General features: G+C 44.2%; 1 protein-coding gene across 3 annotated transcripts in view; it reads left to right on the forward strand.

Moving 5' to 3' along the window:
- Window positions 1–1,978: 1,978 nt before the first annotated feature.
- Window positions 1,979–12,905, forward strand: part of TBC1D12 (TBC1 domain family member 12) — a 41,289-nt gene continuing 30,362 nt past the window's right edge. For all 3 annotated transcript variants that reach the window (XM_058842131.1, XM_058842134.1, XM_058842133.1), the window contains exon 1: window positions 1,979–2,920. In XM_058842131.1, the coding sequence (XP_058698114.1) occupies window positions 2,109–2,920 (812 nt within the window). In that variant the 5' untranslated portion in view covers window positions 1,979–2,108. The remainder of the gene's footprint in view (window positions 2,921–12,905) is intronic.

A 12,905-nucleotide genomic window follows, 5' to 3' on the forward strand; every position in this document is an offset into this window, starting at 1 on the left:
TCTGGTACTGCTTTGCTGCTGCTGCTGCAGTAATGAAATCACTGAAGTCTGTTCAAGGGTGACACTGCCGTAGAGCAGCCCAGGTAAACAATGAACACTTTGTGGAAAGAGAATGAACACAGACACTGTCTGGATCGGAGTGTTTCCTTAAACCTGAAATCCTCACTGGTAAAGGCAAGAGAGCCTCCATAGCTCCCAGCATGTATGTTCACTCAGCAGGCAGTGATCAGTCTCCATGTGTCTGAGATGCCCTGAATCACGGTGGAGAACAAAAAGCCTACCATCTTAGTTACAGCAAAAACCTTAATTAGAAAGCTTTAGCTAACAAAAAAAAAAAAAAAAAAAAAAAAAAAAAAGCTTAATTGGTTCATCTTTGTTAATGGTTTCTTTTGACCAAAGCAGGGTACAAAGTGTTCCCACAAGCCTATCCAAAGGATAGGATATTTCTTTATTTATTTATTAAATATATTTATTGGGGATTTTTGCAAGCAGTTGAGGTCAAAGATGATCCCTTATTTGGCACAGCTGTAGCTGGATGAGGCTGCATGCCTGCTATCAAGATAGTCAAATCAGATTTGAGATCCCAACTATTTGCCAGTTACTCAAGTCGAAAGGGGTGAGATGAGACTTCCTTGTTGCGTGTATAACACCAGTATTGCACTTCTAACCTCAAAAGTACGGTTACAAAATGACAAGAAAATAAAAAAATTACTATTTTTTATTAACTTGAGCAAAGCCCAGACTTTATATTGCAAAGTGCTAACAAGAAGCCACAACACAATGAAAAGCATCAACTTTTTATGTAGATGAAGAATCCCAACTTAAACCTCTCTTTCCAAAATGCTCACAATTTTAAGGGTTAAAAAAAAAAAAAAAAAAAAAGAAAGAAAAAAGAAGATTAAAAAGAGGTTGTTCCTTCCCTTGGTGGGTCACACCTCCCTCTGGGGATGCTCCATTGCCTGCCTTTAAAAGCAAGGCCCTCCACCATGCTGGAACACCTTAGAAGGTGGGGTTATTAAATGGAGAACTTCTGTGGTCAAGGATTTCCAGGAGAATGGCACCTCCCGTGCTACTAACTGTGACTATTTAGTGTTGGAATACATAAGTAATCTGTTGGGTTGGGGTGTTGTTTTTTGTGTTTGTCTAGGATGAGGGGTAGCCCACACGAGCGAGCATAGCACCTATGCTGTTACTGCTTTTTTGGGGACTTGAAGCCCCTTTGCCTCTTATTTTGCGTGTGGCCTGTGGCCTTGCTCTCTTGCTGTCCTGCTGGGCCGAAGGGACTGTAATAACTTGGTTTTTCTCTGAGAAGTGTGGTGGGAAACAGAGCTGATGGGACCTGTAAATGTTCTCCATCCACCTCCCGAGTGTTAACCTGAGGAGCTATGACATCCCATTCCTTGGTCGGGGAGGATGCACCCCAGGATTTCGGAGTGCCGATCTCATTTCCCTTTTCTCCCCGTGCCGTTTCCCCCAAAGCTCAGGCAGGTCCTGTCTCCTCCAAAAAGCGATGCTGCCCTGCCCGTCCCCGGTGCCCACAGCTCCGGCCCCGCAGGGACACCGGTGCCTGGGCTCTCTGGGCCCTCCGCCGCTCTCCTAAGAGCCCGCGGGGCGCAGAGCGTGTGGCCGGTTCCCGGCGAGCCGGGACAAAGCGCTCAATCCCAGCAGGAGCGGCTCTGGGCCAGGGACGGAGGGCTGAGGACGCCGGGACGTGCTTTCAGCAGCCGCAGCTCATCGGTGTAATACGGTAGGTGCTGCGCGCCGCGGGCCTTTAGGAGGCATACGGTACCGAGGGGCGGGCCCGCGGCCTCCGCAGCGCCTCCGGCAGGGCAGCGCCTGTCTGGGTGGCGTCTCTATGGTTCCGGGTGCGGCCCTGCCGGGAGGGCGAGCGGGCGGGTGCTTCCTGCCGGCCTCTCTATGGTGACTTTCCGGGGGGAAGGGCCGCCGCCGGCGCCGCGCGCTTGCGTGTGCCGGGCCCGCCCGCCCCCCGCCGAGGCCGCTGCCCGACGCGCAGAGCGGCGCCGGCTGCCAGCGCTCGCGGCGCCGCCGGTGCGGAGGAAGGCGCGCGCCCCGGCCCCCGCCGCGCCCCCGGGGCTCCGCGGCGGCAAATGGTGGGGCCGGACGATGCCGGAGCTCCGGGCGGCGCAGCCGTGCTTCCCGCGGGCCGGCAGGAGGCGGCGGAGGAGGAGGCGGCGGAGGAGGAGGAGGACGGGGAGCGGGATGGGAGCCGGGGCTCGAGCCGGCGGAGCGGCGGGCCGGGGCAGGACCGGCTGCTGCAGCGGTACCTGGCGGCGCTCGGCCCCGCCGCGGCGGCGGGTGGGAAGCGCTGCCCGGAGAAGCCCGCGAACGGAGCCGCCTGCGCCGTGGGCCCCTGCGGGAGGATGACCAACGGGGACGTCGGCTTCCTGCTGCCGCCGCAGGAACCGCCGCCGCCCCTTCGGGCAAGACGGGATGAGCCGGGGCCGGAGGAGGAGGAAGCGAAACTGCAGAACGGGGGCTTCCTCCCCTGCCCGGCGGGAGGCGTCCCCTCGGGAACCACCTTGGAGGAGCCGCTGAGGAGCTGCCGGCTGCGGAGCGAGGCGGAGCGGCGCGGGGGGGCGGCGGCCGAGAGCCCCTCGCCGCCCCGCAGCCCGGGGGGCGACGCCGGCAGCCGGGCGCTGGCCGCCCCCGGCGCGCAGAGCTGCCGGGACCGGGCGGAGCCCGCCGCTCTGCCCCCGGCGCCCCTCGGCTTCACGGACGTGAACCTGAACTCCCGCAACACGTACGAGGTGAGCCGCCGCCGCAGCGCCCCGGAGCACCTGCCCCACGGAGGGACCGCGGCCGCCGAGCCGGCACCGCCGCCGCAGGAGCCCGCGGAGAGGGCCCGGCACCGGGTGGGCATCGCCGGCGCCGGCAGCAGCTTCGCTGAGTTCTTCACCAGGTAAAGGAGCCGGCGGCGGGGCCGGTGAGGCCGTCCCCGGCAGAGCTGGGGGCGAAGGGAGTGCAGGTCTGCGGGAGAGGGTCACGGGCGGGCTTAGGGTGGTCTGCAGGAACGTGTGTCGGGTCAGCAGGGTCGGACTGCGGGTCACACGGAGAGAGACTCCCACCCTGACGGGGACTTTCTCTAGCAAGCAGATACTTCTAGGGCAGTATAGAGGCTTTGGACGTGACAGTAAGATGATAAAGGTCCTTTTACTGCTACGAGCTGCATGGACTTCAAACTGGAATTTGCTTCCTGTACCAGGGCATAACACGGAATGATCACAGTGGTACTCATTAAACCGCTTGGAGAATAATGTGAAAGTTTTTAGTGTTGGAAACACATTTCAAATCGTCGTGGAAATTGCTAAGGGTTACAAAGCATTTGCTACTTGTTGACGGTGTAGAGTTTACTTCTTTAGTTCAAAGCGCATTGTTGAAAACGTCAAGGCCTATGCTTTGTGCTTCAATTGACTTCTGTTAAGTTTCTAGTACAAAACCGAAAGCTGTGGGACATGGAGCTTTGTCGCCTAGGATCTCTGTCGCATTACTCACTCTTTAGTGTACTACACAGGAGGTGCAGCTGGACTATAATAATTTATAGCACATTCTATATTACCTTTATTATGTTTGAAGTGAGGAGTTTAATTTCCAGCAGTTTGTAGTCTCCCAAACCGAGGGGTTATAGTTGTTGTTCAAGTCACTCTGATAGGACAGTAGGTCTGTAAGTGTTTTAAGATGACAGAATAAGATGAATCTATTAATTGAAGAATTGAGATGGGGGAGGTTTGATCTTAAAGTGGGATCCCAAACTGAGAAATGGACTCACTCTGCCAACTCTCAGGAAGGGGAGAGATGGATACTTGAGGACAGCAGCAGTTGAAGAATAAGTTTGATCTACCTGCTTTGTTTCAGGGATGGGCTGAGAGATGTCCTGCTAGTCCTACTATTCCATATTAGTGGTCTTCCCTCTCATGCTTTTTTTCTTTTTCCCCATGTTATGTGGACTGCAGTATGTTGTATGAGAGTAGCTCAATTGGTTGGAGCATGGTGCTAATAATGCCAAGGTTGTGGATTCAGTCCCTGTCTGGGCCATTCATTTAAAGGGTTGGACTCGATGATCCTTGTGGGTTCTTTCCAAGTCAGAATATTCTGTGATAGTACTTTCCTTTTGCCTCACTCCTTGAACACACTGACCAGTAACATTTGTATTGTTATTTTTTGCCCCAAAACAATAACTGATTGAAATTCAGTTTAACCCCAGGTGGCAACTAAGCAGCACACAGCTTCTTTCTTACCATCCTCTCTACCCTCTTCACTCCTGGCCCCAGAAAAATGGGAGGAGAATCAAAAGTAAGACTTGTAGGTTGAGGTAGAAAAAATTGATCATTTAGACAAAATTAAATGTAATTGTAAAAAATAAAAATAATGATAATATAAACGAAAACCCAAGCGATGCACAACACAATTGCTCACCAGCTGTTGATTAATGCCAGACCCTGTCTGCACACACTGATCAGCCCCTTCTAGGTAACTCTCCTAGTTTATGTTCTGGGCACTACGTTTTATAGTGTGGAATCCTTTTGGCCAGTTCAGATCACCTGTCCCAGCTATGCTCCCTCCCAGCTTTTTGTGTACTTCCTCACTGGCAGAACATGAGACACAAAGTCCTTTACTTAGGATAAGCACAACTTAGCAACAAACAAAACATCAATGTGTTATCAACATTGTTCCTCCGGTATTGAATCCAAAACAGAGCTCTGTACCAGCTACTGAGAAGAAATTAACTCTATCCCAGGTAAAACCAGGACAATAGAAAAGCCTGAACTTGCTGTGCAGTAGAAGTTGTCAATATACACTGGTATTTGCTGGTTTTAGTAAAGGCTTGGGTAACAGATGAAAAAGTTTAATTGCTTCTATCCTGACAAAAGCTATGGTACAGACACCTCAGTGAAAGAGTGGCTCTCAGCAAATCCCATTTCACAGCACCTGACTGGCCTAGCTGGCTGTGCCTCTGGTGCATTTGGCCTGGTGAGCAGTACTGGCTACCTTCAATTCTGCCTATACATCCATAGAAGAGCCTTAGTTACAGCTGATTTAATCTCATCAGCTAAAATGAGATTGACTAATGAAAACTTTCATTGATTTTCTTTAAAAACAAATTCAGAGTCATCTTGCTTGATAGATTTGTCTCTAGATACATAGATACTAGAGTGGGTAATATCCATTGTTATGAAAAGTGGTAATAAAACTTTTATAACTTTTTCAGAAGTCAGTTCTTGTCTTCTGAACCGATATTTCAAACGCTTAGACTTCTCACTTTTATTTTAAAGTGTTCGGATACATTCAAAGCTGACAGTTGCCAGGGTAAGTGGGTTATCCTGTAGTTCTTAAAAAGAGGATGTCAGTAATGAGAACTGAAATAGTATAACAAATTGTCCTGTGTTAGAGTGTTTGTAGCAACTTTAATTCCTTGTGAAGTTCTCAGAAGATTGCTGGTAATTCTGAATGTACACAGACTCATAAATGATGTTGCTCCCCAGAATTTTAGTTGTACTGAGTGGCTGTGTATCCAAGAGAGAACAACTAATTTGTGTTTTGTCAGAGTGTGTAGCTGCTCCCACAATGTAAAAAAAAAATGAAAGGTACTGGATGTGCTACACAGATAGCCCAGCAACCTGGAGTATCTTATATAGGATGTTTTGTGCTTGTAATGCTTTTTGTTGAGTTTGCAAACTGTCTAAAATTTGGTATCTCGCATTGTGTTTTTCTAATAGCCATAATTATATGGAAATTCTACCAAAAGCTGGACATTTCTTGCAGATACTTAATAAAAAAGAGAGAGAAGGCAAGGGGGAGGTCCTGCTGCCTTCAGCTTTATTGTTGTAATTGCTGTGGTCGAACAGTTTGATCAGACAGATCTGGGTTAGGAGGCTGCTGTTTCCAGCTGTTCCAGCTTGTTCCCAGCTCTTCAGTTATCAGCCTGACCTGCTTCATAGTTCTTTGAAATAATCCATGTTAATTGTCTGTCTTCATTCACTGAACCAGAGATAAAACTGGTGAGGTGGGGGAAAAATCAAGCAGCTGTCATCAGATGCCTCTTATCCAAACTCTGTGACAGGGAGAGTGGCTGTGCCCTTGAGATTGTCATTAATAATTACTTTAATATCCTGGGAAAGTTTGCATTGGTGACTAGAACCCTTTTTTCAGGTAAGTATTAGGTATGATATATGGCCCTGGGATTTTCAGCTGTATTTGTGCCAAATCATTAAACCTGTCAAATCAGTACTACCAACTTTTAAGTGAAAAATAATTGGTTTTACTCTACATCATATTTCTCTCCACATGTGAAGTGAGGTGCCACAAGTAGATCAGTCTATGGAGCAGTGTCACGGCAAGGAAAATTGCATGGCTATGGTCTCTTGTGTCCACTGTGCTACTGTTTTGGTCAGAGCAATAAATGGCTTCTTGGAAGTCACCTGTCACTGCTTTGTAGTCCTTTGTATGATTCATAATGCAGCCACATACAGGCATTGTTTTTGTGCTCTGTGGTCTTACATAGCAGCCTACAAGGGCAACGCTCTGTTCTTGGGTTATTGGATCACTTTTGGGTAGCCCCAGTGGGTTGCTATTGGGTGCAGAATGGTTCAGTGAGCAGGAACATTGCATGGGCAGTAGAATTAAACCATGATGATTACCTTGACTGCAGTATGCTCTAAATGTGCTGCTTTGGGGGACAGAGCAGAGCAGTAAACCAAAAAGGTCAAGCAGCAGCAAGTAATCCAGGGCTGAGGTAAAGACTCAGTGATTCTGAAACTCTTCTAAAGATGAGTTCTGCTTCATAATTCTATAGGTAGGTACCAGGCACCTTTTCAGTTTATGTAGATATTGTACTTTTCTGAATTGTGTATTTGCTAGACAAATTTAGGTATCTGGTAGTTGGTAAAGTTTCTTTTTCAAAGCTTGCTGTTGACAACAGTGATACTTGCTTTTTTTTTGTAGTAGAGCACCATTTTCTCAAGAGCTTGTGTTCCAGTATTCACCTAAGACTCAGAGTGAGATTAATTCATAACTGCCACTCCTTGTAGGTCTCTGGAGTGTGCTGTGAGAAGTAGGTATAAGGGGTTATAAGCATATATAGCTAGTTGGCACTCGTATTCTCATGGAAACTGTCTTTAGTCTCATACTTCCTTTATTGCCCAGAGTGGTTGTGTCTATTGTCAAGAAGTTTTGAAAAATATTCACTTGAGAAGATGATGGAAAGAAGTCAGTATTTGAAGGCACAAAGCACTAAGAAATCACTGAAACTCACATCTTTGTTTCCCTCATTGTAAACACAGCCCTGTGGTTCCATGAGTAGGTAGTCCTTCAAAGGCTGCTAATCTTCTTGCCTTTACAAATGTCCTTGGCAGAGATTGGAGGGTTGCAGGGAGGTTCACTCAGTATTGTTACTCAGTACACAGTAATGTCTCTAGCTCTGCAGTTCGTTTCAGTTTATCACTAAGTAGCACTTGCAGCTTTTTTCAGTACATAGGCATCTACCTAAATGGGTCTTGTGAACGTACCAGAATCGATGTTTCTCTTAGAGAAAAGCTCTGCATACATAAATCATCATGAAACTTCAGGGGATGTACTGTGCACCTATGGAGAAGAAATGTGTTTAGTGGACTTTTGATCAAAAATTAATCAAATGGGAATGAGCTGTCCTTGTTGTGATAGGTCTTCTAAACCTTCTGTTCATGTCAAGATGAGAGAACAGATTGATGGGGTCACTTCACAGTGCTTAATTTCTGTTGTGGTATTGTCTGTGCCTGTATCTTCATCAGATCTTACTGAAATGACTTGTGTGTTTTATTTTTGATTTTGATGTTGTTTTTACATTGTCCAGATTAAAACAGACCAAATGAAATAAAGTAGACATATGCTGTCAATATATTGGAAAGATAATTAGAGAGAAGAGTTAAGGGAATACATAAAAGCTTCCTCCAGAAGGCATGAGGGCACCCTTCACCCTTCTGGTTTTGGGCACGGTTGTTTTTGCTGTTTGTTTTCTGTAAGTAATCTTGTAACCTCAGTGAACAAATGGATACATATAATTGCTTTAAATTAAAACTGACCAGAGAAAGTAAGCAAGTGTACCTGGACCCAAATCTTTGGGCAACTTCAAAGAGTACTCTTTTTTCCTGAGTTAGAAACATAAGTAACTTGATAAAAATAGGAAATGACATTCATATTATCAAGTTGAGAAGCTCCTCTGTAGATTCTTCCTTCACATTTGTGAAGTTGTAATGGCATGTTGGCCAGTTTCTGGCTTTCAGTGAGTGTTTCACCATAGATAAGATGCTATCTGCTCATAGAATCAGTTTGGTTAGGATGTCTGTTGACTAGCAAATCAAAGTTAAATTTCAGTAGTTCAAGCAGAAGCATGTTATGTTGGTAAGTTTTTTTGGTTTTTTTTGGTTTTTTTTGTTTTTTGTTTTTTGTGGGGGGCTGTGTGGGTTTTTTTAAGCCAAACAGCTTAAATTGCTGCTTTGCATGCAACAAACTGTTGGAATCATAGCTTGTTTTGCTAATGAGTGTTCTACAGAGGCATTTAATCTGAAAGAATCTTCTCTCGTCCCCCACCTCTTCATTTTGCAGAAGGCCTTTTCCTTCCTTGGTCTCTTTTGCTTATTTGGGGTCACAGGGTTTCTTACAGAATATATTGAGAGTAGTGTGACAAAGTGAATGGGACCTCTCTTCTGAATAAGCTATGACTAAAAGAAGAATGTTTTATATGGGAAATAACAACCAAAGGAAATCACTCAAATCACAGCTGGCCTCTAAGAAAATGATAGTTTTATGCTTTTGCTCTCTTGGCTACTCAGTTCTTCATTAGGTTATTTTGTCCTGATTGCTTAAGAATAAAATAGGAATTTAAGGGTTTTTGGTCACATTCACATGGATGCAAAAATTGTTACTCCTCTCTTCAAATTTCTTGGAAATTACTGAGATGTTTATGTTATCTATTCTTTTTTATCATAACTGGTGTTGTTTGTTGTGGTTGGCAATACTTTAAACTTCCCAGCCTCTGTGTGTGCGTATGTCTTTTTATTATTGCTTTCTAAGGAAGTGAAGCATGGATTCTGCTTCATCTCTCTAATACTGCAGCCTGTTATCCAGATTCAGTCAAACCTCTCAGGGTTTGAGAGCTCCAGCATAAAAATCCTACAGATTTTTGAATGAAGTCTGAACACAAGGAGAGCCTGCAAAAATGACTGGTAATTTGGTTGTATTCTGTATTTTCAGAAACCAGTCAGCTGTGCAAACCACCTGCAGAGTATTTTGCTTCTGTCTCGATACTGGAGTAACAGTCTGAAGAAGAGTGTGGATGTTGTGTGGATGAACTTATGACTTCAATTAGTAGAAAACTAGTTTTCATGGTCATAGATGAGTTTATCCTTTCAGAACTTCTGAGAGCCAAACAGACTGATGTTCTTCTAAATTCCTTTCTTGGTTTCTTATGGCCTGACTGAAGAGAATAGCTGTAGCCTAGAGGAGTACTTCCCTACAATTTTTCTCCCTTCTTCAAGCTGCTCCTTTATTAAGAAAAAGCTATGTTCAGTTTCCATTGTTATATTGGGAAGTTTTATTTAATGTGCTCTTGGGTAAGTGAAAGAATGTCTTTTGATCCTGTAGTATAATAAAAGCTTCCTTGTTGGCTCCTCTTGCCTGTGACATTTGTTGGTCTAAACGTCCTGAAGGCCAGCTGTAGGAATAGGCAATGTAAGCTTGCCTGTGGTCAGGCCTCAGACCTTGCAAAGCTCTGTTCTGTTTTGCTTCAGTTGCCTAATGTATTCATTGATGTAGGATCTGGTCTGTCTTGCTGCTGGGCAGTAATGAAGCAGTTTGTATGGCAAGATGCTTTAAAACTCAGTCCACTTGCTATCACAGGTATTTGTGTGGTTGGCATCTGTCTGCCTTTAGGTAGCTGAGGGAACTGGGCTGGTTTAGTCTGGAGAACAGGAGGCTGAAGGGAGACCTTGTCACACTCTACAAATACCTGAGAGGAGGTTGTAGTGATGTGGGTGTCAGTTTCTTTTTCCAGATATCAAGTGATAGGATGAGGGGAAACAGCCTCAAGTTGTGGCAGGGGAAGTTTAGGTTGGATATTAGGAAAAGCATCATCACTGAAAGGCTGGTCAAGCATTGGAAGAGGCTGCCCAGGGAAGTTGTTGAACCACCATCCCTGGAGATGTTTGAAAGTCATGTAGGTGTGATAGTTGAGGACATGGTTTAGTGGTGATCCTAACAGTGCTGGGTTAGTGGTTGGATTCAATTATCTTAGAGGTCTTTTCCAACCTAAATTATTTCATTTTTTGTACTTTTTTCTTGTAAATTGTGTTTTGCGAATTGCTTGCTGTTCCTCAAATTCTGTAAGTAGCAGAGTGGTAGACTGGAAAATTTCTTCCAATTGGAAAAAAGTTATCAGACAAAACTGAATTAAATCAGTCCCCTGCCTTCTCATATCAGCTAATAGATCAAAAATTAATTATTGTGTTTTGTAGTATTTCTGCAATTGATCACTAAAGCAATGACACAAAATATATTGTGAATTGCTAGTTGCAGCTGAAACCCAAGGTGCTGAGTGACTGCCCAAGTACTACAGTAATGCCTTGCTTGTAGTGCTATATTTTGCAATCAGGTAGTTGTCAGGCACTCTGTCAGGCACCAGAAAGGAAAAATATTAACTGGGGTTTAACCAGGCTGGTCAGAGTTCCAATCACCCCTGAGACAGTCTTCAAAATAAAACTCTGCCCTGTGTTTGAACTTAGAGTTCACAGACTTGTAGGCCATGTCAAAGGCTGGAAATGTTCATCACCTTTGTCTTGAAAGCACACTGTAAGGAAACATTTGAACTGTAGTTATAATGACTGCCCTAATAAAGCTGGTGAGTTTTGTCTTAACTAAAGTGGGTCACCTCTAGAACAGTTTCAGGTGGTTTGTTTAATTAAGCTGTACTTTGTGAGACATCTTGGTGAGCTGATTGAAGAATTTGCTGTTGTCAGGAAACAAAGAAAGAAAATGTTTCATCCCTGCTTCTGGTATTTATATGATCCTTTGTGAGGTGCTGTAGCTCATTAAGCTGGAGAGTGAAAAAGTGATGATGGTTTTCTGTGGGACTAGTGAGTTGGCTTGGCTTGCAAGGTATAGAGAGTCTTGGAACTGATGCAGCAGAAGGGTTTGTAGGACATTACTTGTGCAAGGAGGAGAAATGGGCTTCCCCATTGTGTGGGTTTGTGGGAGGAAGGGGTCTTGTTCCTCTAGCACTGGTTTGCTTGGAGTACGTTGCTCATTAACTTGCTGTGACTTTGCTGGAGTAGATTTCCTGGCCATACAAAAAAAAAAACCCAGAAAATACAGATATACAGAATATCTGTAGTCAGCTGGTAAAAATTCTCCACTTCTTGCAGCTGTCATCTAAGACTTTGTTTTAAATACTGTGGGTGACATTTGATCATTATTAGAGAAGATTGACCATAGTGTTTGGTGTCAAAATAGCTTTATAGATGCTAGAACAGTCTGGCATAGAGCCATATAGCATAAAGCTCTGTTTTGCTACCTCACTCTGAAAAGTAAAGGCTGATTCTCTTCCTTTATTTGTATTAAACCATTTTGAAAATTAACCCCATCAGTTACCTTGCTTATGTGTCTGCTTGTTTTTGAATGTTTGAACTGCTTGTAAAGCTGACCTGTGCAATAGCTCTTTGATAGGAGTATAATGTAGTGTGGTAAAATACTGTTTATCGGTGAGTGTTCTGTACAAAGTGTTCTGTAATACTGCTTAACAATTTCAACTCTTAAAACTTCCCAAGTGTTTGTGTACCTGTAGTAAAACTGTTCTGCCAGCAGAGTTTGTAAAGCCACTTTGGGACTGGTATCCACTAGGAGCTTGACAAGAGAGTTGATCTAATTTAGTCTCATCAGTGCAGTTCCTTGATAGTTCTGTCAATTTTTCTGTCCTTTCCAAGGCACCAGAAGCCACTTCCTTCCCAGTCTCTCAATCCTTAGCAGGTAGTCCTTGAGTGTTCATTAAATTTCAGGTATACCTAATTGTAGCCAAGGCTTTAGTTGACCACTAATATAAATGGAGACATCATATTTAATTAAAAAAAAATACTACAAGCTTGATCTTGCTGATGATGGTTGTTGTTCTGGATAGGGTTTTTACATTTTCTTACTTTATTTTTTTGGTGGGGAGTGGGGAGAGGCCAAAAGCTTGCTTGTATAGCACTTAAGACTGCAGGTTTAGAGTATTAGAAACCTGGAAGCTTCTGTGGAGAAGGTAGTTTGGGATATTCTTTGGGTTGTGTTGATGCAGAGAAAAAGAGGAGATCTTTACATCTAGAAGGTGCTAAAACTAGAAACCTCCCGTAATAAATCTGTGGTTGGGGTAATAAAACTAAAAGAGAAGCTTTTATCTAGCTGCTGCTTGTAGCAAAATGGTGGAACATGTAAACTGTAAAATTAGTTGGGTCACATCTCTTCCAGTATAGGGCAGAATTTTGAAACTTGTGCTGAGAGCAATCATGAATGTGTTGGATCAAAATGGGGTGACACTTGAAGCTATTGAAATTAAAAATGTAGAATGCCTGTTGCTCTGCGGGATTTGTAAGTAGCTAACCAAAAAGGTTTTATTTCCTTTCAATGATTCATTATTTATGCTTAGAGTTGAGTTACTTTTGTTTCTGCATGTAAATTATTGAAAAGTCTTGTTTAAAGCAGAGGGACTAATTCTGCTTCATAAAGCAATGTTTTTTTGTCTGCTATTATTTCCAAATTATTGCACATGCGACCTTAACAGAATGACCAAGACTCGAGTATGGAGAAGAATTCTGCTGTGTTCTTAAGCAGCTTTTGTGTTTTATGCCTAGTAAAGAGATGTCAATATGAATATAATAGTTGCT

This window comes from Poecile atricapillus, chromosome 6, assembly GCF_030490865.1.
Source record: "Poecile atricapillus isolate bPoeAtr1 chromosome 6, bPoeAtr1.hap1, whole genome shotgun sequence".
Classification (NCBI taxonomy): domain Eukaryota; kingdom Metazoa; phylum Chordata; class Aves; order Passeriformes; family Paridae; genus Poecile; species Poecile atricapillus.